Below are 24262 nucleotides of genomic sequence, written 5' to 3'. Positions count from 1 at the left end.
TTGGGGGAAAAAAAAAAAAAAAAAAAGAATCTGACAATTCCACTCTAATAAAAACTTATGTTTGCACACGAACCTGTACACAGGCCTGGGATGTAGGTCAGTGTTACACTGCTTGCCTATTATTTATAAGGCTCTGGGTTTGATCCCCAGCACTGAAAAACAAAACAAAACAAAAAACACTGCAAAAAGCAAAACTAAAACAAATAAACAAACAAAAACATCTGTACACAGATGTCTGTGGCAGCCCTATTCAATATCCAAAACAGGAAACAATACAAATGTTCTTCTAGGGATGAATGGACATCCATACAATGGAATGATAAGCTATACAAAGGAATGAATTATTGATATAACAACTGGTGTGAATCCCAAAGGCATTTTACTGAGTTAAAGAGGTCAGTCTCAAAAGGTCATATACTCAATGTTTGAACCTATAATAATATCTTTAAAAAATCAAACCATAGTGATTCAGAACAAAAGAGTGTTTGCCAGAGTAGGTTACTCACTCCCCTTTACTATCTCCCCTACATCTCTTCTACCTTCAACTGCTGTTAAATGCTTTGTTTTTAAAAGCTGAAACCAAGGCAAACTTGATAGTAATATAAAACCTCACAATGTGTTGTTGGAGATGGGGGCTTTGGTCATTGTAGCCCTCTATTTCTTTTTTTATCATTAGAAAGCTAACACACAGTGGTATGAGGAAGCTGGCTACTATGGTGTGCCAAATTAATGTTTCAAGTACAGCCTTTTAATAGGGCCATTCACAATGTCAATAAGGAAACATTCCTGAGAGGGAGAGAGAGGTGAGCCTATGCCCTTGAACTTCACAGCCTGTGAAATAACAATCTGCAGAACAGACCTGCATAATTCACCCACATGTGTGCAAGTACTTTAGTGAGGCTCTTGGCCTCCTGCTTGATTTTAAGACCATGACCGCTAATAGGGAAGGAGAACATTTCCTTTCTAACCTTAACCTGACCTTCCTTTGACCTTCACATGGTTCTCTGTTTTAAGACCATGTGTGCTGATGAAGAAGGAAAACAGGGCTGGGGATGTGGCTCAAACGGTAGCACGCTCACCTGGCATGCGAGCGGCCAGGGTTCGATCCTCAGCACCACATACAAAGAAAGATGTTGTGTCCGCCGAAAACTAGAAAATAAATATTGAAAAATTCTCTCTCTTCTCCCTCTCTCTCTCACACTCTCTCTTTAAAAAAAAAAAGAAGGAAAATATTTTCTAACCTCAGGATGACCTTCTTTGTCCTTTGCAAGGTTTCCCCAGATCTTTCTTTCCCTTACTTTGCATTCCCTGCACAGCAATAAGTCAGTGCCCTCTCACTATGTCCTTAGAACCTACTAAGTGTGTGAGGCTCTCATCCTGAGACCGTCCTTGACTACAAGAAATCAAGCAATTTACTCATCTACACATTAACATTATAAAGAAAAGGATACGGGCAAAAAAACATTTAAACATTTTAAAATAAATTATTTAAAGGGACATTTATGGAGGCAAAAAATAACCAAATATTCTGCATTTTCTTATTATAAAAAGAAACAAGTAGGGGCTGTGGTTGTAGTTCAGTGGTAGAGCACTTGTCTAGCATATGTGAGGCACTGGGTTCTTTGATCCTCAGCACCACATAAAAATAAATTAATTAAATAAAGGTATAAAAAATACAATAACAACAACAAAAAAAGATTCAATCTGATTTTCAATATAAATAGTTATGTTTTCTGCAAATAAAGTTAATTTAAAAAAATACAAGTTATCATTACTTTTTAAAATAACACATGATAACTGTAAGAAATAAAAGTGTTTGAGAGTCATGAAATATTCCCAGGTGATACCATTTTGACAGTTTGGAGTATATCCTTAAACAATGCATATATGCTTTTTAAAAAGTAAATTTTCCCTGTATAGGCAGACACTATAAATTGTCCCTTAATATCTATATTGTGCCATTTTTCTTAGTAATAACATTTCTGACTTTAGGTTGGGCATATGAGTGCCTAGAATTGTGTGTTCTCTATTTTCATGGTCAGTGGGAACAGCAAGAGTTTTAAAGTGAAAAGATTCCAGCTATGGTTTTGTTATAAGCTAGTTGGGCATTGCAAGGAAAGTCACTTCAACTTTTTTGTACGATAGGAGGCAGTCCTACACAGCGGTCACATCCAGATGTGTTCCCAAATCAGACACGTCCTAGATCCTGGTGTTATCTCAAACAAGATACCGAACTGTCTTTGCATCCTCTGTAGAATGGAGATTAGAATACCCCTTAATTCATTCAGTTGTTGTGAGAATTAAATTAGATAATGCACACGAAGAACTTAGCATAGAATAAGAGCTCAACAAATGTTAGCCTTTAATATTGTTACTGTCAGCTTTTGAAAAAGAATATAAAAATTCCTATTTTAGATGGCTTAAGATGAGGATAAACAGACATAAAAGACTTTAATAGTTAATGGAGTAATAAAGTCTAAAAAGGACTCTACTCCCCAACCTTGAGGTATGGGCTATCTTTTTTGGAAGAGGGATACTGGGGATTGAACTCAGGGGCACTCAACCACTGAGCCACATCCCCAGCCCTATTTTGTATTTTATTTACAAACAGGGTCTCACTGAGTTCTGAGGCTGGCTTTGAACTTGCAATCCTCCTGTCTCATCCTCTGGAGCTGCTGGGATTACAGGCGTGCACCACTGTGCCTAGCCTAGTATCTTATTATAGGAGTTCCATGTGTATGGCCCACAGAGAACAATCCACAGGAGTAACTAGGCAAGAGAATACATATGCAAGAAAACTCTCCACTCAGTTTAAATGAATTAATTAATTGGATGTTGTTGGAAACATACATGATATTAATCAGATACCTTGTTTCAGAATACTCAAGTCTTTCAGGCACACCTATGACTTCTAGGCATTCTCCTCATGGTTACTTTTCCTGGCCACATAGGGCTGATTAATGGTAAGTTATATGTATAGGGACACTTCATCTCACAGGTCCTACTACCAATGAAAAACTTTCATAGACTGAGGCCAGTTAGGGCAGAATCTGGCTCTATTCTCTGCTGTATTCTCAGGGCCAACACAGTGTATGGCAAATAGAAGATGCCCAATAAATTGGTGTCCAATGTCTCTTGAAACTTTCTTAGAGGCATATTTCACTGGCTGGGAGAGAAGCCTAGAAGAGACAGGAAACGTACATATCTAGTGTTTAATCTCTGCAGGATACTTCAGCTTTCATTAGCTACTAACCACTTTACAACATGGGTAAATACAGTCCCCTTCAGAACTGTTCCACAGCTCAAGGACATTAGTGTAAATCAATCAGAAACAAATAAATTCTGGAAAACCATCCTGGACTGTAATCTTACCCTTGAGGAAAGACAGTCTAAATCTAGACATGCTGTTTTTCAACTTGATTATACCAAGCACTGTACCAACTGATACTTTACAAGTTTTCTGCAATGGGAAAAGTAACCAGTCTTGATTTACTTGTATCTATTTTGTGAGCTGATGAGGTGACAATTTTTTGGTACTTTCTGTTTCAGAGTTCAATTCATGAGGCCCAATGATAAAGATGTGTGGGAAAAATGCACAGTAGTAGTTTTCAATGATTTGTAAAAAGTAAGATGCTTTTCAGATTATACAGAACATATATTATACACACAATATATGTATGTGTATGTGTTTATATATAGACATTTATGTATATATACACTTCTATATGCATGCTTGGGCATGCACACACACACAGAGTAAAAACAATGCAAATTTTAGAGCCATACAGATTTCAGTTCAAATTTTAGCTTTGCCATTTGTGAACTGTGGCCCTGGACAAGTTCCTTAACCTTGCTAAATATGTTTCCCTTCTATAAAAACTCATTAATAATACTTACCCCAAGGAATGCTTATGAGCATTACTCAATGCTGATAGATAAAATAATTTTGAGATAGTCCTGAAATGAATTCTGGACCCATTGCTTAATTTAGACAAGTTATATAACCTTTGCAGGTTGTTTCCTTCTCTGCAAAGTGGAATTTATAAAGAGGGTACCTAAAAAGATTATTGGGAGGGTAAATTAAATCTGTATAACATGTTTAGTACAATGATCAATATACAGTATGGGCCCAATACGTGTGAGCTATTACTAGTGGCACAATAATTACTATTTTTACACAAAAAGCAGCACTTAATAAGTGTTGATGCATCCATCTTCTCTACTTCTGTTTCCCACTGAGAAATATTCAAAAATTGGACAACTGAGTTAAGGGCAAGACATATCTTCATAAATTTTGTCGTATTGCTCACTATAAAGCCTGTAGTGAACTTAGGTCTCTAATAACATGCAGAGTCTATCAATTTTACTACAACCCTCACCAATAGTTTTTTCTGTCATTTTAATAGTGGAAATATAGTATCTCAAGATTACTTTCATTTATTACCATGGGAGTGAACATTTCCCCATCTGTTTTGTTTACCATTTGGTTATCTTATAGTGTGAATGATTTATTTCTATTTTTGCCTATTTATCAACTCGAATCTTGGTGGTTTTCTTAAAAATTTGAATCAACTTTTTATGTTACTATCATATTTAATGCAGATACTTTCCCAGGAAGCTGGACCCAGAACCATATGGCACAGATGAGAGACCAGGGGAAAGTTCTGTGTATTCAGGTGCATTTCTGTGGGGGTGGACAGGGGTTGCTGTCTCCTGCAGGGGAACTCAACTACTCTCATAGCTTTAGTATCAATCTCTGAATATCTCTGGACCTCCATGACTTTCCAGTCCTATATTCTAATTATGAAATGTTTCTTCTTAGTTGTCTTGTAGATACCTCAAGTCTATCATCTATCACAGTTACAACCAAGTTAATCAGATGTCCCCCATCTTGCTAATTTTCCAAACTTCCCCATTTGTTTCCTTATTGTCCTAGCCAAGAGATCTTGAAGCTGTTTCACAATAGAGTAAAAAGGCCCCCAGGGTCTCTCAGATAGGCCTGTTGAACTGTCTCTGAAATCACACTCTTGAATTGTAAGTCATGTGTCCTAATTTTTTATTTGGAAAATATGATGATCATACATATCAAGAGAATGAGAAGAACAGCCAAGTTGACTTGTTACCTCAGGCCCTTTCTGCATGTCAGTATCTGCTACTAAGACCCATGCATGTGAGCCTGAAGCAGGTGAGCAGAACAATCCCACAGAGACTGGCATCCTGACATGGGTATTTGATAGGAGAGCCAGAATTAAACAGAGAAAAAGAAAGTACTAGAAATCATTGTTTTGAGCACTTGACCCAACCATCTGCTTTCCTTAAATTATTTTTGTATTTTAATGATGACATCTATCAAATTGTTTGGGTAACTATTAATAGTTTAATAGTTACAATGTTGATTTTTGTCTTAGCATGTGGCTTTTTCTGTCAATGCCTCATTTAGGATGTGAGCATCATGAAATCAGAAAATGTGTTCCAGCCTTCCAATACCTAGCCCAGTGGCCTTTTCTATCTATGTGCAAATTCCGTTTCCTCAAAAGTCAACTGAAGTGGGCACGCAGAGCTGCTACAGAGAAAACACAACAAGGAAAGCATTGGGTCAAATATAAATGGTCAAAATTCCCTTGAATGAAAATTAAAAATGAATTATATCACTATTTCTAAGAATATAGAAGCCGAGTTAATAGCATCCTGGAAGGATGCTTCCTTCCTCTTATTTTCTCAATTTCTGCAAATATACAATGCATCAATGAAGAAGCTCCACCTCTTCAGAAACAAGAGCACTTTCAATAACACATATTAAAATAAACACAGTTTCTTAGTGCCTCAGGAATGCATGTGTTGAAGTCAAACTCCATTGCCTTTCTGAAGTTCCTCAGACTTCCAAGTGTGGTTGTGTGCTGTGTATGAACATTTGTGTGGATAGAGGTACATGGGTGTGGACACAGTGTTCTCAGGAAGACACACTTTTTATACTGTTTTGGGAAATAATGAAGCCTATTTTTCTAAAGGCAGAGTATGACAGTCAGGCTGGTGGTGCTCGCCTGGAATCCCAGCCACTCAGGAGGCTGAGGCAGGAGGATTTTGAGTTCAGGCAATCTAGCAAGACTACATCTCAAAATAAAAAATAAAACAGGCTGGGGATGTGATTCTGTGATAGAGTACCCTTGGGTTCCGTCACCAGTACCAAAATCAATCAATAAAATAAAATAATAATCCTAAAGGCAGAGTATGACGTATGAATTCATATCCTCAAACCTCAAATTTCACTCCTCCTCCAGAGTCATGTCTAGGGAAAAAGAATAATGACAGAGATTTGGGCCCAGTATACTCCAATTCGTTCTACAATGATTAGGGATTTCCAATTTGAAGGGTGTCCTGGAAGGACTTTTGGAAGTGTGTCCTTTGAAGGACTTTTGCAAGTAGGAGAGGATATCTGGAAAGAATTGAGAATCCAGAACTCACATCACCAGTTGGTTGATTACAAACAAAACCACTTTCTAAATTCCACCGGACACCACACATTGTGTGGCCTGAGAGTGATGACCTGAATTCCCTTCCACAATTACCTAGAGAAGGCCTTGGATGTGTCTAATCTAAGTCTGGTGAGAGAAGTACTTTCAATTCATTCCAGGATTTATCCTGTTCTTCCCCAGCAGAAAAACTGGTTAATTTGCAACCTAGGTAATTACCCACTTCTTTTGCTAGTAACAAATCCCTCATTTTATTGTAAGGTCAACAGTGAAATTCCGTAGAAACTTCCTCCTTACAACATCACGCACAAGGAGACCCACCCACTGCCGCCAACCCAGCGCGTGCAAGTCGCGTTCACCCTCACAAATCTCTCTTTGGCAAGTTCCTTGAGCTCCCGCCCTGGGGTTTGGTGCAAAGGGGCATCAGAGGACGCAGCTGCCAGGATTCCGCTCTTGATAGCACCCCCGCCCTATTATTTCACCTGCCTGAAAAGGCCCGGTGCCCAGACCACCAAAGAGACACCTCAGTACCAGCGCAGCGAGGCCACGCAGCCCACATAGCGCCCGGACCCCGCGCGCCAGAGCACCGCCCACGTGTCCCGAGCCCGGGCAGGACAAACCCGAGGGACCCACTGGGAACACACGGCAGAATGCGCCACCATCCTGCAGGATCCAAGACTCGCGTCCGAGTCCGTCTGGGATACCGGGTCTGCAGAGCACCAACCAGGCATTCCAAGAGTCCTTCAGAGAGAAACGCGGCGCAGACTTCCTTTGCCCACCCGCAGCCTCCGGAGCATCTGCCCGGAGCTCGCTGATCCGCGTCGCGCAGCCCTGGACGGACAGGTGCCCCACGCAAGCTCCTACCTACCCCGCGCACGCCCGGCGCTAGGAGAGCCGCGGACCCCGGGCTGCAGCTGGACCCACGCCCAGGAAAAGAGGAAGGAAGTTCTGTACCTGATCCTCTCCTTCTCCGCTCTTTGTAGTTCCTCATTTCTTTCCAGCACCTGAAGGATCTTCCTGGCTTCTTCCTCACTTAAAAAACTGAAATCGAACCCCTGAGGAACTTTCGTCATTTTCTCTACTGTGTGTGGCTTACGCTTAAGCTCCCTGGCGCCTCCTGTTACGATGGCATTTTTCAAGATCTGCAGAAGACTGGCTTCACGAACTTGATCCCATAGTCAATAAGTCCGCCCCTTGGAAAATCTAAAGCCACAAACCTAGGGAACGGCCCACATAAACAGGGATCATTTTGACAACACCTTAATGACATGTTTCTCTCGACTTGTCCAACCAAGATGCAAAGTGAACGACTAAAGGCAGAGAAGGAGCCAATCCCATTTCGAGGGAGGCGGGCCCGGCTTCGTCTCCTCCCCCCACCCTCACCTGCTCTCTGACTTGGTAGGCAAACAAGCCTACATAATTCTGCCTAAGTGAGGCCTAGGCTGAAGTGTTGGCCCCAGAGTATTTGCTTTGGTGGTTGCTCTTTGCTCTAAAAACTTGAGCTTGATTTGTAGAAGGAGTGAAAAGGAAAGAGATTCATAACTAATTCTCCCTTTCAATAATTAAGAGCTCATAGAAAATAGAATTGCAGGTAGAAGCTTTAGAACGGGTGGAAGGGTTTCTCTATTTGAGAGACCAGGAAGAGATAATCTAACATTAACAGCCATTTGTGGACAGACCTGGCAGAAGGGCTGAAATTTAGGGTATCCTTGGAAACGAATATTTGCCAAACTTGTCATCTCTCGTAACCCACCACCGCCACTTCATTGCCCCCAAGGAAGTCATCCTCAGATTTCGGAAATTCAGCAAACAAAAATCCCGTTTATGTTATTTTGGAAGACTGCGCTGGCTGGGGAAAGAGATGGTGAAAAGCTCCTCTGACTGAAGCGAAATGTAATCCTGTGAAACCACAGGAATAGCTTTCCTAGAAAGTAAATTATAGTAAAGTATGATGGAAATGTCCATAGACGTGTGTGTGTGTGTGTGTATATTTTAATTGTTAAGGCTTTTCAGAAAGTATGCCTCTTCTTTTGACTTCACTTCCTACATAAAAACAAATTTGTCAGATGGACTTTCCTGCCCCAATAGCTTGAATTTGGTCACCTTATGATGTGGTGATGATTGCTAACATTAAAATGTATGTCCAGAGGCTGGGTTTGCGGCTCAGTGATAGAGCACTCGCCTAGCATGCACGAGGCACTGGGTTCGATCCTCAGCACCACGTAAATGTAAAATAAAGATATTGTGTCCACCTAAAACGTAAGAATAAGCATTAAAAAAATAAAATGTATGTCCAAATGTATCATCTCTTCACATGGTAAATAAACCCAATAAAGATTTTTATATCTGACCACGGCACTGTGGAGCATGCCTGTAATCCCAGGCTGAGGCAGAGGATGGGAAGTTTGAGGCCAGCCTCAGAAACTCAGTGAGACACTTTAAAAGGGCTGGGGATATAGCTCAGTGGTAGAGTGCTCCTGGGCTCAATACATAGCACCGGTCCCTCCCACCAAAAGATTTTGTATCAGTTAACAAGAATCTGAAATCAAAAATAACTCTTAATCATTATTTAAAACATGTCTGGGAAACTAGCCATTTAAATAACTTTCTGTGGGTATAGTAATTATGTACATTAGTGTCATACAACACAGAGTTCCTTTATAAATTGTTTATGTGGAGGGAGTATTTTGGGGCAAGAAAGATGGTGGAATGAGATGGATGTCATTATCCTAGGTGCATGAATGATTGACTGCACATATGGTGCGAATCTGTATCATGTACAACCAGAGAAATGAAAAGGGATGCTGCAATTGTGTACAATGAATCAAAATGCATTTTGCTGTCATATATACCTAATTAAAATAAATAAATAAAATTGTTTATATGTTAATGATGGTGGTTTGAGAGTGTGTCTTGTATATAGTGTCCTATTTTTCTCGTGTGTTCATTTATTCATTTATTGGGCATACACATGGGGCTTTTAAATATGAGAACCCAAGAGTTTTTACTCTGTTCCCAATATATCAGTGTTGATAGTATATATTGGTTAGTTTCAACCAACATATTCTGGTGTTTCTTACATGAAGATATTGAATACTCCAATTACCACTGAGCTACATCCCCACCCCTTATTTTATTTTATTTTGAGACAGCATCATGCCAAATTGCTTAGGGCCTTACCAAATTGCTAAGGCTGACCTTGAACTTGCAATCCTCTTGCCTCAGCCTCCCAAGTTGCTGGGATTTCAGGCATGGGCTGCCAGCCCTGCTCATTGTCTTTAGAAAGTTTATAATATAAATAATATTAAGTGGGTAAGAAAACATGAGTAGAAATATAACTACATAGTAAAAAGATTCCATGAACATGAATCTAGTTCTAGCTAAGAAGATCAGAGAAGAGGGTAGTCTATTTAGGTTGCAACATGAAGGGTCAGATATCAATAGGAAAAAATAGAGGGTGATGAGAGAAGACATGCAAGTCTATTCTACGCAAGGGGAACATTGGATGACCCATGTACACTCTAGGAATCTTCCTGTTCCATTATCTTTGATTAATGGTCAGAGTGAGCAAAAATTTGGATGATAGAAAATTTAGGTACATATTCAGGGATTAGTGATGATCTGTTTTGGCTAGAACATACATTCTCAATAGGGGCAAAATCTTACTCTTTTTATGTATAGATCATAGATAAACGTACAATACCTAGACAGATATACAGTATATCTGTGATATTAACATTTCATGAATGGAACAATTAATTAAAAAAAAAAAACTCCAAAAAGACTCCATGTGGGGTGGGTACAGTAATGAAAAAGAATGTTTTGAGGCAGTAGGCTAGCATGCATGGTACATAAGGAGGAAAAAGGCTGAGATCTTATTGTGAATACCATGCTAAAGATTCTGGACTTCATTGTGTGAGCAATGAGGAACCAATACAAGTTTTGAGGGGTGACAACTATACATTTAAAATGGAACTTTGGGAAGATAACTCTGATAGTAGGAGACAAGGAAGAGTAGAGGGAAGAAAGCAGCAAAGAAACCATTGTATTATGCTGATGCTGGAGAAAGGGGGAGGAGGGCCTGAACAAAGCAGTGGCGGTGATAGCAGAAAAGAGGGCTGTAGTCCAAGGATATGAGCTGGAATTAATAACTTGTTAGATAGGGGGTTAAGAAAGAAAAATTCAGTCTGGTGTGAAGGCTCATGCCTGTAATCCTAAATGAATCAGGGGACTGCAGTAGGAGATCCCAAAGTTCAAGGCCAGCCCGGGAAACTTAGCAAGACCCTGTTTTAAAATAAAAATAAAAAGGACCAAGGATATAGCCCAGTGGTTGCCTGCCGCTAAGTACAATCCTCACCATACTCCCCATCCCCCCAAGAAAGATTCACAAAGATGATGCAAGATTTCACAAGTGTTTGAAAGGAAATTAGTCTATTTGATGGTACCAGAAACGATCTCTTTCTAGAGATCAGGTGTTCAGTTTTAGACACAAGGAGTGCCTGCAATTCCTTCATGTGGGGATACCCAACAAATATGATAAATGTAGAACCAGAATTTTCGAAGCAGGGATGGAGAAGTAGATTTGGAAGTCATCTGCTTGAAGATGATTGCCAAAACCCTGGACTAGATAACATGTTTGCAGCAAAGGATGGACAGGGAGCAGAGGCTGAGGTCAGAACTTTGAATGACCAAGCCTATCCCACAAAGCACATCAGCACTGAGTCATGCTTCCACCCTGGGTTGTGGCACAATAGAGCACACTATTAAGAAATTTTTATGCTGACATTTTATATTGAGAAATTTACAAGGCTTTGGGGATTGTCCTGGAAAACATATAGATTAGTTTCATTGGGATTATAATCACAGTACTTTCAAAATAAAAATAATTGTCAAAGTTTGTTTTAGGGGCTTGTGCAGGCAGCAGTAAGCACTAATTTTCCATCTCAGTATCTGGTAACCCTGGTAATCTCTTCCCAGGTTCTCAACTAAAGAGATGCTCATCAGTTTGTTTTTAAACAAGCTCAATAGAAAAGAATACTCTTTAGACATCTCCCATAGTCTTATTTTCTCCAGGCTCTTGTTGGTCACATCCCCAGCAGAGTTTTGTTTCTTGCTTTACAACCACCCAGCCAAGAGAAAACATGATCACAACACTTATTTGAATGTCTAAACTTTTATCATTCAAAGTCACCTATGACCCTAGCAGGCCATTGAAAAGCAGCTCAATAGATTCTGTTTTCACAGAAGTATCTTTGTAGCAAGTTTTGGCTCTTCTCCCTGGACAATCCAGATGCCTTCCAATAATAGGTCATAGGGTGTGTTTGGTGGTAGCCTTTAGTTAAACAAGCAAATTCTTGTAACTTATTAACTTGATTGATTTTGGTAACTGACCTTTATTATTAAACAAGAGATGTAAAACTCAGAAAAGAGTTTGCACAGTTGTTCATTTCGTTTTCATTGTTCTAACTATTCAGTGAATAGCTTTGCAAATTTAGATTAGAACTAGTTTTTTAGTTCCGTTTGAGGATTCAGTTCTATATCCACAATTATGAGAGTAGAGTCCATAAAAATATCAGATCATAATTAATTTTAGCTTTTTAAAAAACTTTTGAAAGGAAGATCATAATTGAATTGTAAAAATTCAATGAGATGGTACAAATAAAGCAATTAATAAGTGTTCAATAAATGGTACCGACTAATATTATTTGCTCATAAAGCAGCCTACAATTATGAAAATATTATTTTCTTTGATTACAAAAGTGATACCTATTTGTTGGGCTAAGCAAAAAATCTCTCTCTCTCTCTCTCTCTCTCTCTCTCTCTCTCTCTATATATACTGTCTCTTATACANAGAACTGTATCAAGCACTAGACTAAGTGGTTTGCATAAATTATCTCATTTACAAATGAAAAGATGAAAGCTTTTGGAGGTATATATAATGTCTTATTCAAGGTCAAAATGTTAAGTGATACAACTAGAAGGAAAATCTGATCTTAATGTAGCATTAATCTGTTTTTGTGACTTTAAAAGATACTCAAATATGTCTATATACTCACAAAATCAGAAATCCTTATTGTCAAAAAATCTCTCTCTCTCTCTCTCTCTCTCTCTCTCTCTCTATATATATATATATATATATATACATATATATATATCTCAGATTGATGAAGCCCAATTCTGAGGTTTATTACTGACAAACTTTAATGGAAAAATGTGTCTTAGTTCTGTAGCTAAATAGCCTTACTAGTGTGACCCTTCCAAATCTCACCCTGAGGTAGAACACCAAAGGGAGACTTGGATTTGGAGAATATATGTTATTCGTGATAGGCATAGCCAGGGAGCAGAGAGAATGATCACCAAATGCTTCAAACTTTCTAACAAGTTAATTCCACTCTGCTAAAAACCATGGACCAAGCTGGGTGCAGGGGTGCACACATGTAATCCCAGTGGTTCAAAAGGCAGGAGAAAATTTGAGGCCAGCTTCAGCAACTTAGCAAGACCGCGAGCAGTTTAGCAAAACTCTGTCTCAAAATAAAAAATAAAAAAGCCTGGCAATAGAGCTCAATAGTAAAGCATCCCTGGCTTCAATCCCAGTACCTCCTCTCCCCCAAAAAAGCTTGTATGGAGGAGTTCATACCCTTACCAACCTCCAGTCAGGTAATTTACGCTTCCACATACTCTGAGAAAGAACAGGTAAGGGTCATACAGAGAGGCTGGAAATTATTCAAGTCATAGAGTTCCCCTCCTAGAAAAGTGAAGGAATGGGCTTTTCCCCAATAATGTTCATCATATGTAAATGTAGGACTATGGAAAAAAGTGAAAAGTATTGATATTTTAATCAATAATCCCATTAACTGTTAATGTATTTATTAATGTATTAATGTCATTATTAATATCATTTTTCGTTATTATAAATAAATAATAGTTTTGTTTATGTCCATATAGTCCCATTTTCCATATAAATTTATTTAAAATAGAAATAGCATTATTATAATAGTCTCCTAGAATATTCCTTTATGTGGCTGCCTAGACTTCCTAGGATAACCTGTTACTGGGGACCCTTGAATCATCTGAACATTATGTAAGATCATAGTGACAACCAGAGACTTCTGGAGTGTTTAAACAAGTCACTGAGCCCTGATGTGATGTATGGCAGGAGTGTATGACACTGAAATCCCAAATATCAAATGAGGCAAGGGGGTCAAGAGCCTCTGACTCTTTCATGTCAGAATTCAATAAATCTGATGTCTAGATCTCAAAATTGACCTGACCAAAACCAACCAACCAACCAACCAAACAACCAAACAACAACAAAAAAAACCCCGAAACCCAAACTAAACCAAACAAAAATCTGATGAAATCTGGCACTGAGCAGCACACACTAATATTATCCTAATTGTAAACATTCAACTCTGCCTGGCCCCACACATTCACTGTAAGGGGCTTTCAGTGTTCCCACTCCACCTGAAGGATGAAGGAGAGAGGCAGTGGGCTCTGAGATGTGTGTAAACACCCAGGACTGCTCAAAACACAGAAAAAAGTAAATATTTCCAGATGCTGTATGAATTTATTATCCTAATAGCAACACCTGAAAAAAATAGGTCAATACAAAAAACTGTAATTTCCCTAGTGCCTTTGGAGATGTAAAGAAATCCTAGGAAAAAACAAATGCCAAAAAACCAAAAAAGTAGAAAAACATCAGATGGCTGAATATTCCTTTATTCCAGGAATAAAGCATATATCTAAATTGACATGATTTACTTTATCATCCTTAATGGAAGCAAATTCTATGATCAAAATGTTTTTGATAAAATTCAAGATTATTTTGTGTTAGAATTAAACTACATAAAACTAGATTTAGCATCCTTAGTGAACTAGAATTGGAAGGTTTCCTTGATATGATAAGGAACAGTCCATCCCAGACAATACTAATGTTATAATTAATGATGAGTTCATTTAGTAAGTGCTAAGAGCCACAGCCAAATAATATGATGCATAGCATTTTTGGTTGAAAGGTGACGCCAGCAAGCCATTGAGATGATATGATTATGTTAAGATCTGCATTCATATGGATATTGGACTCCTGCTGTCCACCTCGGCCTGCTACAGGACTCCTGGAGAGTTCCCATTGGTTGGGGAAGTGCGGTAGGAGGGAATTCCTGAGGAGGGACTTCCTGTTGGGGTCCAGGAGAATGCCGCGTGGGTCGGTAGGCAATCTTCCCAGGAGCATACGGGGCATTGGCGGCAGTTTCAAAAATAAAGTTTGTTCCTGCTTGAGTGGCTCGTGATTTTGTGCCCAGCCAGACTGCGGCAAGTAAGAACAAATTAAAGCTACCTTCTCTTTCTGGTAGCATTAATCAATAGGATAAAAAGAAAAAGCAATGAGGTATAACTCTCAAGAAAGAGAAAATTTGTAATAGATGATGATTATCTGCTTAGAAAATAAAAAGAAATCCATTTAAAAACTATTAGAACTAGAAAGAGGATACATATAAGTGGCCGTCATGTTGTATCATCCAACAAATATTTATGCAATGTCCACCATGTTGGGAAATGTTCTGGACACCTCTTAAGCAAGGTGTTCCTGCCCTTAAGAATATTATTGGGAATAAATCTACATAAATTAAGAGTGTGGTAAGTGCTATGAATCAAACAAACAGGGAGGGGAGGAGAGAGGGTTCAGCCAGAGTGGTCAGCCAGGGAAGACAATGACCAGATGCCAGAGTAGTGGAGACTGGAAAGATAAGAAGCCAGACATGTAAAGAAGTAGGAAAATAAGTGCAGAGATTTCCTCGAATTGGCTTGAGTTTGAAAAATGAGGACAAAGAGTAGACTTATGTGCTATTTGTAAAATCTTTTGAATTTATGTCATCTTCATATAAGACATAATCCACGGGGCTCCTGCCCCAGATAATGTGGCTTAGTGGTTAAAGGCATTTAGTATTCGCTCAACCTGCTATGTTGAACAAATGTTCAACCCCATGCCAGGTGCTAGAAACACAGAGGTACAAAACCAAACAGATGTGTAGCCTCCTGGACTTTGTGTTCCTGAGGGAAGAGACAGACGATATACACATACATAAATAAAAGATTTACTAACTACAATAAGTACTCTGAAGAAAACTAACATTACAAAGAGAACTTTGCTACCTAACTTGAAGGGGTCCGGAAGCCCACTCCGAACTGACAGTGAAGTGGTAATCTGAGGGTTGTCAAGGACCTAACCTTGAAAAGAGCCAGAAGAATGGCTTTGTGAGCTGGGGCAAGGACTCAGATGCAGAGGCAGGAGTTGGCAGGCTTTGGGCTGATGTTCCTGGACCACGGTAAATGCAGGGAAAAGAGATATAAAAGAAATGTCTGAGAAGTAGATATGGACCTGATAAGGTGGTTAGGCCAAGGTCAGAGTATTTAGATCTTATTCTAGGGGCTTGGGCTTGGAGTCAGAAGTCCTTGGTTCAAGCTCTGGCTACACCATTTTTTAGACGTGTGACCTCGGGTTGTTATTTCATCTCTTCATCTGTGAACTGAGGATAACAATAATGCCCCCCTTATAAGGTTGTAGAATTAAATCTGATAACATATGTGAAGTGCTTAATGTGGAGAGAAGTGGGGGTGACACTTCCCAGTACATTTTCCTCCTTATACCTGCCCAGTTTCTGGGATGGCAAAGGATTTGCCAATACCTTCTCTTCTCTCCTTGACCCCAACCTAGAGGAACTCTTGCCTCTGGGTAGAACTCACTTCAAATATTTGTGATATAAGGGTTAAAAGTGTTTTAAATTGAAAATGACACCAAAGTAAACAACAAAAAAGATTTATAATTCTATCATCCTAATTCAAGGACTCTTTCCATATTTGAATACCATCCCAAAGTTCTTTGCCCATGTGTGCATGTGTATAGTGAGTGGGACTGAAAGGCTGCCTTTCCTCATGCACAGGTGTGCAACAGACTCTTTGCAACCTCTAATTATCTGGATCATTGCAATTAATATACCACTTAATCTAATCAAATGGTAGTTCAAATTAAGCCAGAAATTGTTTTCCTTCCCACTGTGTGGTTTAAAGACAGTTTATTAACGTTTGTATTTTTTCCCTATTTGATTCAAAAAACCTAAGTTTTAAACTAGATAAAATGTCATCTGTAACACATGTCTATAAACACATATTCAAAACAGTTGTAATCAGAGTGGTGCATATTTTGATAAACGTTTTTAGTACTATTACTGAAAGACTTCTGTAGAATTTCAAAATCTAGTTGGATTTTAAGTTTCAAAGTTCCTTTGAGAACTTTAAAGTGTTTTACAGAAATAAGATTGTTGATGCCTTTATTTTACCCCAGGAACCAGATCTAGCATTTTATAGTATTGATTCTTTGGACACGCTTTCGTAGGGCAATTCTATCTACTTCTGTGTGCCTTTCTTTCCAGAGGACAGTGACCTTTCACTAACAATGTGTACACCTGGAAAAGAAAGCTTTTTTGTTTATTCTTGGGAAATCTTCCATAAGTAAGAAAAGCAGCATTGTGAGAGTATCTACAATGCTGATGGGGAGGAGGGATAAGTCCCATGACTGCTCTCAGTAAAAGACTTGAAGGTTCTCAGTTATCACATACGAGGATGGCATATTCCTGTAATCCCAGTACTTGGGAGGCTGAGGCAGGAGGAATGAAAGTTCAAGGTCAGCCTCAGCAATTTAACAAGACTCTGTTTCGAAATAAAAAGGGCTAGGGATCTAGCTCAGTGGTAGAATGCCCCTAGCTTCAATTCCCAGTGCCATAAAAGAAAGAAAAAGAAAAAAAGAATAAAAAAACTTTATCAGAACCTGGGGTTATGGCTCAGTGGCAGAGCACTTGCCTGGCACACATGAGGCACTGAGTTCAATCCTTAGCACCACGTAAAAATAAACAAACAAAATAAAGATATTGTGTCCATCCATGACTAAAAAAAAAAAAAAAAGCTTTATCAGTAACTCACTTTTTCTAAATCAAAGGCTTATGTTTGCTTCCATAATTCTAATCAATTGAATCTGATTTTGCTGCTTGAGTCCAGGAGGTTGCCCTCTGAGTAACTTGGAATGTACAAGATTGGTGAAAAAAAAAAAAAGACTTTTCCCTGTACTACTTCTGTATTGTATGGAGAGGTGGGGGAAGTGGAATCTAGTGGCCAAAAATTACAATACAGAAGACTGAGCTCAGTCCCTTCCATGTTTCAAAGAGACATCCATTCAGAATAAAAGGAGTGAGATTGAAAGTTAAATCTTCCTTTCCCCATCCTCAGGTGTGCAGCAACCTCTTTGTAACCTCTAATTAATTAGATCAATGCAATTAATTAATATGCCACTTACATCTAATCAAATTGTGTCTCAGACTAAACTGGAAGGCTTTTTTTTCTCCTTTGTGCCTTTTAAAGAGAATTGATTAATGTAATTTTTTTCTCATTTTTACTTAAAAACCTCGGTTTTAAACTACATAAAATTGTTATCTGTTTAACAGGACAAGCACAGTAACAGTATTGTAGTTCTTCAAAATTTGCACTGTGATTTAAGTAGGCAAATTTCTATTAAGTAGAATGTGATAATTGCATTTCTTGTTTCTAAATTCGTTATTAGTACCAAGCTAGTTTCTGGCTAAATCCTTAATGCAGAACTAACTAATCAAGGCTTCCCTAACTTAACCTCCATGACAGTTTGGAAGTATTCTAAGTACTATATTTTCTGTTCCTTTGTTTCCTTTACTAGTCATTTATTCTCATGGATGAGGCATGCTTCAAAAAATATGTAAGCCATACACACATATCAGGATTCTCTGGCATTTGATTTTCTCTGGTTATATTTGTTATTTAACATGGATGGAAGTTTATCATCAAGTAACAAGTTGGATGACAAATACAATGTTCTCTAGTGCCATCCACCAGGATAGGGATATCTACTTTCTAAATAAGAACAGCTGAAAGAACATATGAAGTTGTTGCAGAGCATGGAGAAGCATGCTAAATCCTGAGCTGAGCGTGAGGATCTGCAAGAATTATCTGTAATGAGGGGCTTTCTTGGGTAGTAGAACATTTTGGCTGGAGGTAAAAATATGTCATGCTTGTTTGCTGTCCCTAGGTTAGAAGGCCTAATTGAGCACTAATGACTACTCTTTTAGAATAACTTAGGTCTTACTAAATCCTATTAAACTAATTATTGTGTTGATGAATAATGCCAGTGCTTTAATTATATTACCAATCATCACATGATGGTATGTATCATACCAAATGCTCTTCTGACCCAGGGGTTGACTAGATAGACAGACTTTTTAATTAATTAATAGCATATTTTAACCCATAGTCATGGGGGAAAAGGCACTTAACATATTAAGAGATATAAACCAGAAAGAGTATCCCCAAAACTGACTAAGAAATGGTCACACAAATGTATAAACACAATAGGTGTGATCCAAGCTTATAAACAATTTACATAATAGCATATGCCCTTCTATTTTTGTTAAAACCTTAAGTATTATAATTCAATCAGTACTTTTCCCAGAGAGTTATATTCTTATAATCTTTAGATATGATAAGCAATGAAAGCTTTGGAAACATTTATCCTTTACCCTTTGGTGTAACTGTTTAAACACTAGATGAAAGATTATTTTTTACAGTGTTGGGGATTGAACCCAGAGTCTTGGGAATGCTAGGTAAGTGCTGTACCACGGAGCTACATCCTGAGCCCAGAAATGATGGATTCTTTATATTTCCCTCCTGTTCATTTTCAAGACTGTCCAACTGCAATGAACCAATAACCATTTAATACATTTCCCAGCTTATCAAATTTCTCTATTGAAACCCTACTCCTTGCATCCTGCATCGATTCTCAGTGTAGTCATTCATTCTAGGTTGTTTTGATTAACTTGCTCAAAGTTGTCTTTGTTCATTCTTTCATTCAGCTAATACCTACTGGTCATCTGCCATGTGCCAGGCATCATTCTAGGGCTGTTCTCTACTTTTCTATTCTAATTCTCTTTTTAGTTTAATTTCCTCCAAATTCCTGCCTTGATCTTTTAAAGCAGTTATTTGTCCTTATCTCAGACACCTCTCCTTTTTTTAAAAAAAAAATTTTTTTGGTAGTTGTACATGGACAGCAGGTCTTTATTTTATTTATTTATTTTTATGTGGTGCTAAGGATCAAACTCAGTGCCTCACATGTGCAGAGCAAGCGCTTTGCCACTGAGCTACAGCTCCAGCCCTTGGATACTTCTCTTTTATGTAGATTTATATTATTCAGCAATATTTTAGAATTACAGGTTACCTGTGACAGAGAGTTTTCCTCCTACATAATTTGCTGTCCTCCTAGGACTCCCACTTCAACAAAGGTGTCTTTAACTTAAAGTGGGTTAAATGGGATCAGTAGGAAAATAAATAAGAGAAAAGGAAATATAAATCTTATACATATGGCAAATATTGTGCAAATTATATATAAATCCCTAGGATGGTTTGAAAATCATTTTCCATGTGTATAGGATTCCTTTGAAGGTACTGATATATTTTGATCCTAGATAGAAGTGGTATTCATACAACATTGTGAGTGAACTAAATGCCACAAAATTTTTCATGTTAAAATGATTAAATCTGTTAGGTGAATGCCATCTCAATACAACTTGTTAAAATCATATTTAACTGTTTTTTCCCTGTTAATAAAATTGTAAACTTATCTGCCCTCACCCTAGTTGTCTAGGGAATAGTCCAAATATAACCTCAGTGCATCAAGCAGAATGCCTTCATTAACTCAATCTTACTAAAACATGAAGTTTAGGATTAGTTAAGTAGGAAGTATTAAGTCAAAGGAGCTATAAACACTTGCAAGACACAACCACTCTGTTTCTGATTTATAGCCTGGTGCTCCACATGACTCTGAATGCTGCAACAAGAAGGATCTCTACCTGTGGATGGAAAGCAGTTCCTAATAGCCATCTAGTAACCATAAGGAGCAAGACTTCCTGGAAAATTGAGGAGCAAGTGAAGATTTTAGACATCTGAGGGAAAAGATGGCTGGGATCCTGCAATGTCAGGAAGCATAAGAGGCCATTATCCATAAATAAATACACATTAAGAAACGTATCTAGTGCTCAGGAGCAGAAGAATTATTCTGATGGTAGTTAATCTGTTTTTTTAAATTTTTTATTTATTTGGGGGGGTACCAGATATTGAACTCAGGGGCACTCGACCCCTGAGCCACATCCCCAGCCCTTTTATGTATTTTATTTAGAGACAGGGTCTCACTGAGTTGCTTAGTTCCTCACTGTTGCTGAAGCTGGCTTTGAACTCACAATCCTCCTGCCTCAGACTCCTGAGCTGCAGAGATTTTAGGCATGCGCCACTGTGCCTAACTAGTTAATCTGTTTTTGATTTTCAGAGTTGGGCAGTTAAATAACATTCAGCTATGTTTAATTGAAGGAAGGTTGAACACTTTTACTGTTTAAAGAAAACCTGCTTTCCTTTTAATCATCCTCATTTCACTACCCTATCCAACCTCTTGGCATTTTTTGTATTTTTTTTTGTATATTATTATTGAAAATTAGAACTCAGATGATTTTTCTACTGGGGAGGTCTGAACCCAGCCTGTTTTCTATAAGTGAGTGCCCTGGTTTATATGTGACAGAAAGGGGCACCAATGGGAACACTGAGAGAAGGACTTTTAAAGAAGATGATGCTAAAGAACAATGGTTATTAAAGTGACCTGGAAGTGGATGTGGAGGTCAAGGAGAATACCAATATCTGAGAGTCCTGAGACCCCAGCGTCAAGAGGCAGAAGCTAACATAAGAAGCAGCCACCATCTTTGGTCAAAACTTCTATCCTAGATAGAAGTGGTATTCATATAACATTGTGAGTGAACTAAATGAGGTCATGAGGAGGAAATCAGTTTTAGGATAAAGAAGGAAGAAACACTCAAAGAAAGGTCTGTAAATGTACAGGAAATTTTGGCAAAATTAATTAGGGTTCCGGAGGTCATAAGACAATAAGTTTGGGAAGAAGTTGAATTGGATGGAGCAGAGTTGGAGGAAACTGAATCAGAAGGACTGAGAAAAGGAGAGGTCAATGGACAAGAAGAAGATTTATCAAGAGCAAGATTACTGAGATCCGGGTGTGTACTCAGGTGGTAGTAAGTACCACTTCTAGGACAAGAGTGTCAATCTATTCATCCCCAAAGTCCCATCATTTCCAGAGTGGACTGGTCACAAAGGCAGTGACTTTGCTGCCTGCAAGGTCTCAGTGTCTGAGCAGCTCTGGCCTGAGGTTCACAAGTGAAAGTCATGGGAAAGGACCAGAGAAATTGATGCTACTCTTACAAAAGATCGGTTGTGTGATAGAGTAGAGGACGCATTAGAGCAGACTCTCCCAGCTGTGCGCTCTCCAGTCTCCCCCACTGTCTTTTTCTATAACCCATTCTAAGGCTGGGCTCAGCTACTTACTTCACCAAGTCCTTTGTACCTGCTCCAACCCACCTGCTCTACTTTCCCCAAAACTTTTCCACCTATGAATCAACCCCACGCAACTTAAAAATCAAATTATTCACGTATTTTTTAGATATTTTAAATTGTTTTCCTTCTGAGATTTTTAAGTTTGATTTTAATCTTTTTATAGACAGCATTTCACACTTAAGACTCTGCTGAGACTCACTTCATGTATGAAGCCTCTCCCCATCCCTCCCCTTATGATTCATCCCTGCCTGAAGACAGCCTCCCTCAAGCCTCATCTACCCATATGAACTTTTATCATAGCACTTAGGATTCTTTATGGAAATTTTGTTCACAGAATTCTCATTCTTAGCTAGAGATAAACCCAGTGAAGCAGGACCCTATGTTGATTCTTTTTGTTAAACTCATATATTCTGATCCAGTTTCAATCTTTTTTCACATCACTTACAGAATTTTAAAGTTTAGAAACCACAGAGAACATTTTCATTTTTTCTTCAGAGACCACAGAGAACTTAAATGATTGGATTTTTATTGAAATTGAGTCTCAAGAAAAGTTGGAGACATTAGGAGTTCTAAAAACAGAAATTTTTTGAAATAAGAATCTGAGAATGACAGCAAAAGAAACAATCTGTGAGGTGAACAGAGAGCCTACATCCTGAGAGCAAATTTTTACCCCTCACACATCAGATAGAGCACTAATCTCTAGGGTGTATAACCCAATCAACAAATGAGCCAAGGACCTGAACAGACACTTCTCAGAAGAGAATACACAATCAATCAACAAATATATAAAAAAAATGCTCATCATCTCTAGCAATTAGAGAAATGCAAATCAAAACTACTCTAAGATACCATCTCCCTCCAGTCAGAATGGCAGCTATTATGAAGACAAACAACAATAAGTGTTGGCGAGGATGTGGGGAAAAGTTACATTCATACATTGCTGGTGGGACTCCAAATTGGTGCAGCCGAAATGGAAAACAGTATGGAGATTTCTTAGAAAATTTGGAATGGAACCACCATTTGACCCAGCTATTCCACTCCTCGGTCTATACCCAAAAGACTTAAAAACAGCATACTACAGGACACAGCCACATCAATGTTTATAGCAGCACAATTCATAATAACTAAACTGTGGAGCCAACCTAGATGCCCTTCAGTGGATGAATGGATAAAAAAAAATGTGACACATATACACAATGGAATATTACTCAGCGATAAAAGAGAATAAAAATCATGGCATTTGCTGGTAAATGGATGGCGTTAGAGAAGATAACGCTAAATTAGTCAATCCCAAAAAACAAAGGCTGAATGTTTTCTCTGATATAAGGAGGCTGACTCATAGTGGGGTAGGGAGAGGGAGCATGGGAGGAAAAAATGAATTCTAGATAGAGAAGAGGGGTGGGAGGAAAAGGGAGGGGGCAGAGGATTAGCAAGGATGGTAGAATGTGATAGACATCATTATCCAAAGTACATGTGTGAAGACACAAATCAGTGTCAACATACTTTATATACAATCAGAGATATGAAAAATTATGCTGCATACGCATAATAAGAATTATAATGCATTCTGCTGTCATTTATTTTTTTAAAAATCAACTTTAAAAAAGAATCTGAGAATGAGAAGAAGGACATCATCTGGGCCAAACAACAGAGATAGTGCAGTATGAATGTAAAGCATTATTTGTGAAAATATCATCATCCAATATAAGATTTTAGAAAAAAAAAGGAGGAAGAGTTTCATTTCTCTTTGTTCCCTTTATCACACACATGTTACTCACATGCCTTGAAGAACTGAAAGAACTAAAGAAGGAAGAATCCTGGAATTCAATGCTGGAGTACTCAGTAGTAACACTGAGAGCAAAAATTGCTTTTTAAACTCAGTAATACTTATATTTATTAAAAGTTTTCTGGTATTTAGTGTGGGGAGAATATGGAGTCTACTAGAAAATAATCCATCACAATTTTTCCTCATTTATTGTATAAAACACCCTCTAAATAAAACATTCTTGCTTCCATATAAGACTATCAGAACATCAAACAATTGGAAACCACGTCCCTACTGGTACTTACATCTGGGCAGCTGGAAATGATGGTGTGACTGGCATGGTGGATCTAGAATGTATTAACAATTGTTTTGTTTTGTTTGGCTCACATATATATGTGCTCTTCTAATTTGCATGCATAATTACCTAAACGCCAAGCAATTATCCACTTTCCTCACAGGATGATTTATACATGTGACAATCCCTTCTCTTCACTAATCTTTCTTACCTCCACCCGGAGTTGCATAAGGGCCCAGGTACTTGCCACCTGCCTTCTTTTAAACCAAATCT

At 38.4% G+C, this 24262-nt stretch overlaps 1 protein-coding gene across 3 annotated transcripts in view; it reads right to left on the bottom strand.

Annotated features, from left to right (window-relative positions):
• Positions 1 to 24022, bottom strand: part of Exph5 (exophilin 5) — a 92680-nt gene extending 68658 nt beyond the window's left edge. The window contains exon 1 of one of the 3 annotated variants that reach the window (XM_048795894.1): positions 24000 to 24022. Coding sequence is in view for 2 of the 3 variants with exons in the window: in XM_048795893.1 (XP_048651850.1) it covers positions 7425 to 7543 (119 nt within the window). In the remaining variant the exon portion in view is untranslated. Of the gene's footprint in view, positions 1 to 7424; positions 7754 to 23999 lie in introns of those variants that run through there. The other 2 variants (XM_048795893.1, XM_015489916.2) reach the window with 2 other exon arrangements.
• Positions 24023 to 24262: the final 240 nt, after the last annotated feature.

Source organism: Marmota marmota, unplaced genomic scaffold, assembly GCF_001458135.2.
Source record: "Marmota marmota marmota unplaced genomic scaffold, marMar, whole genome shotgun sequence".
NCBI lineage: Eukaryota > Metazoa > Chordata > Mammalia > Rodentia > Sciuridae > Marmota > Marmota marmota.
Note: the sequence above shows the minus strand (reverse complement) of the source record. Positions and strands in the feature narration are given on the sequence as shown.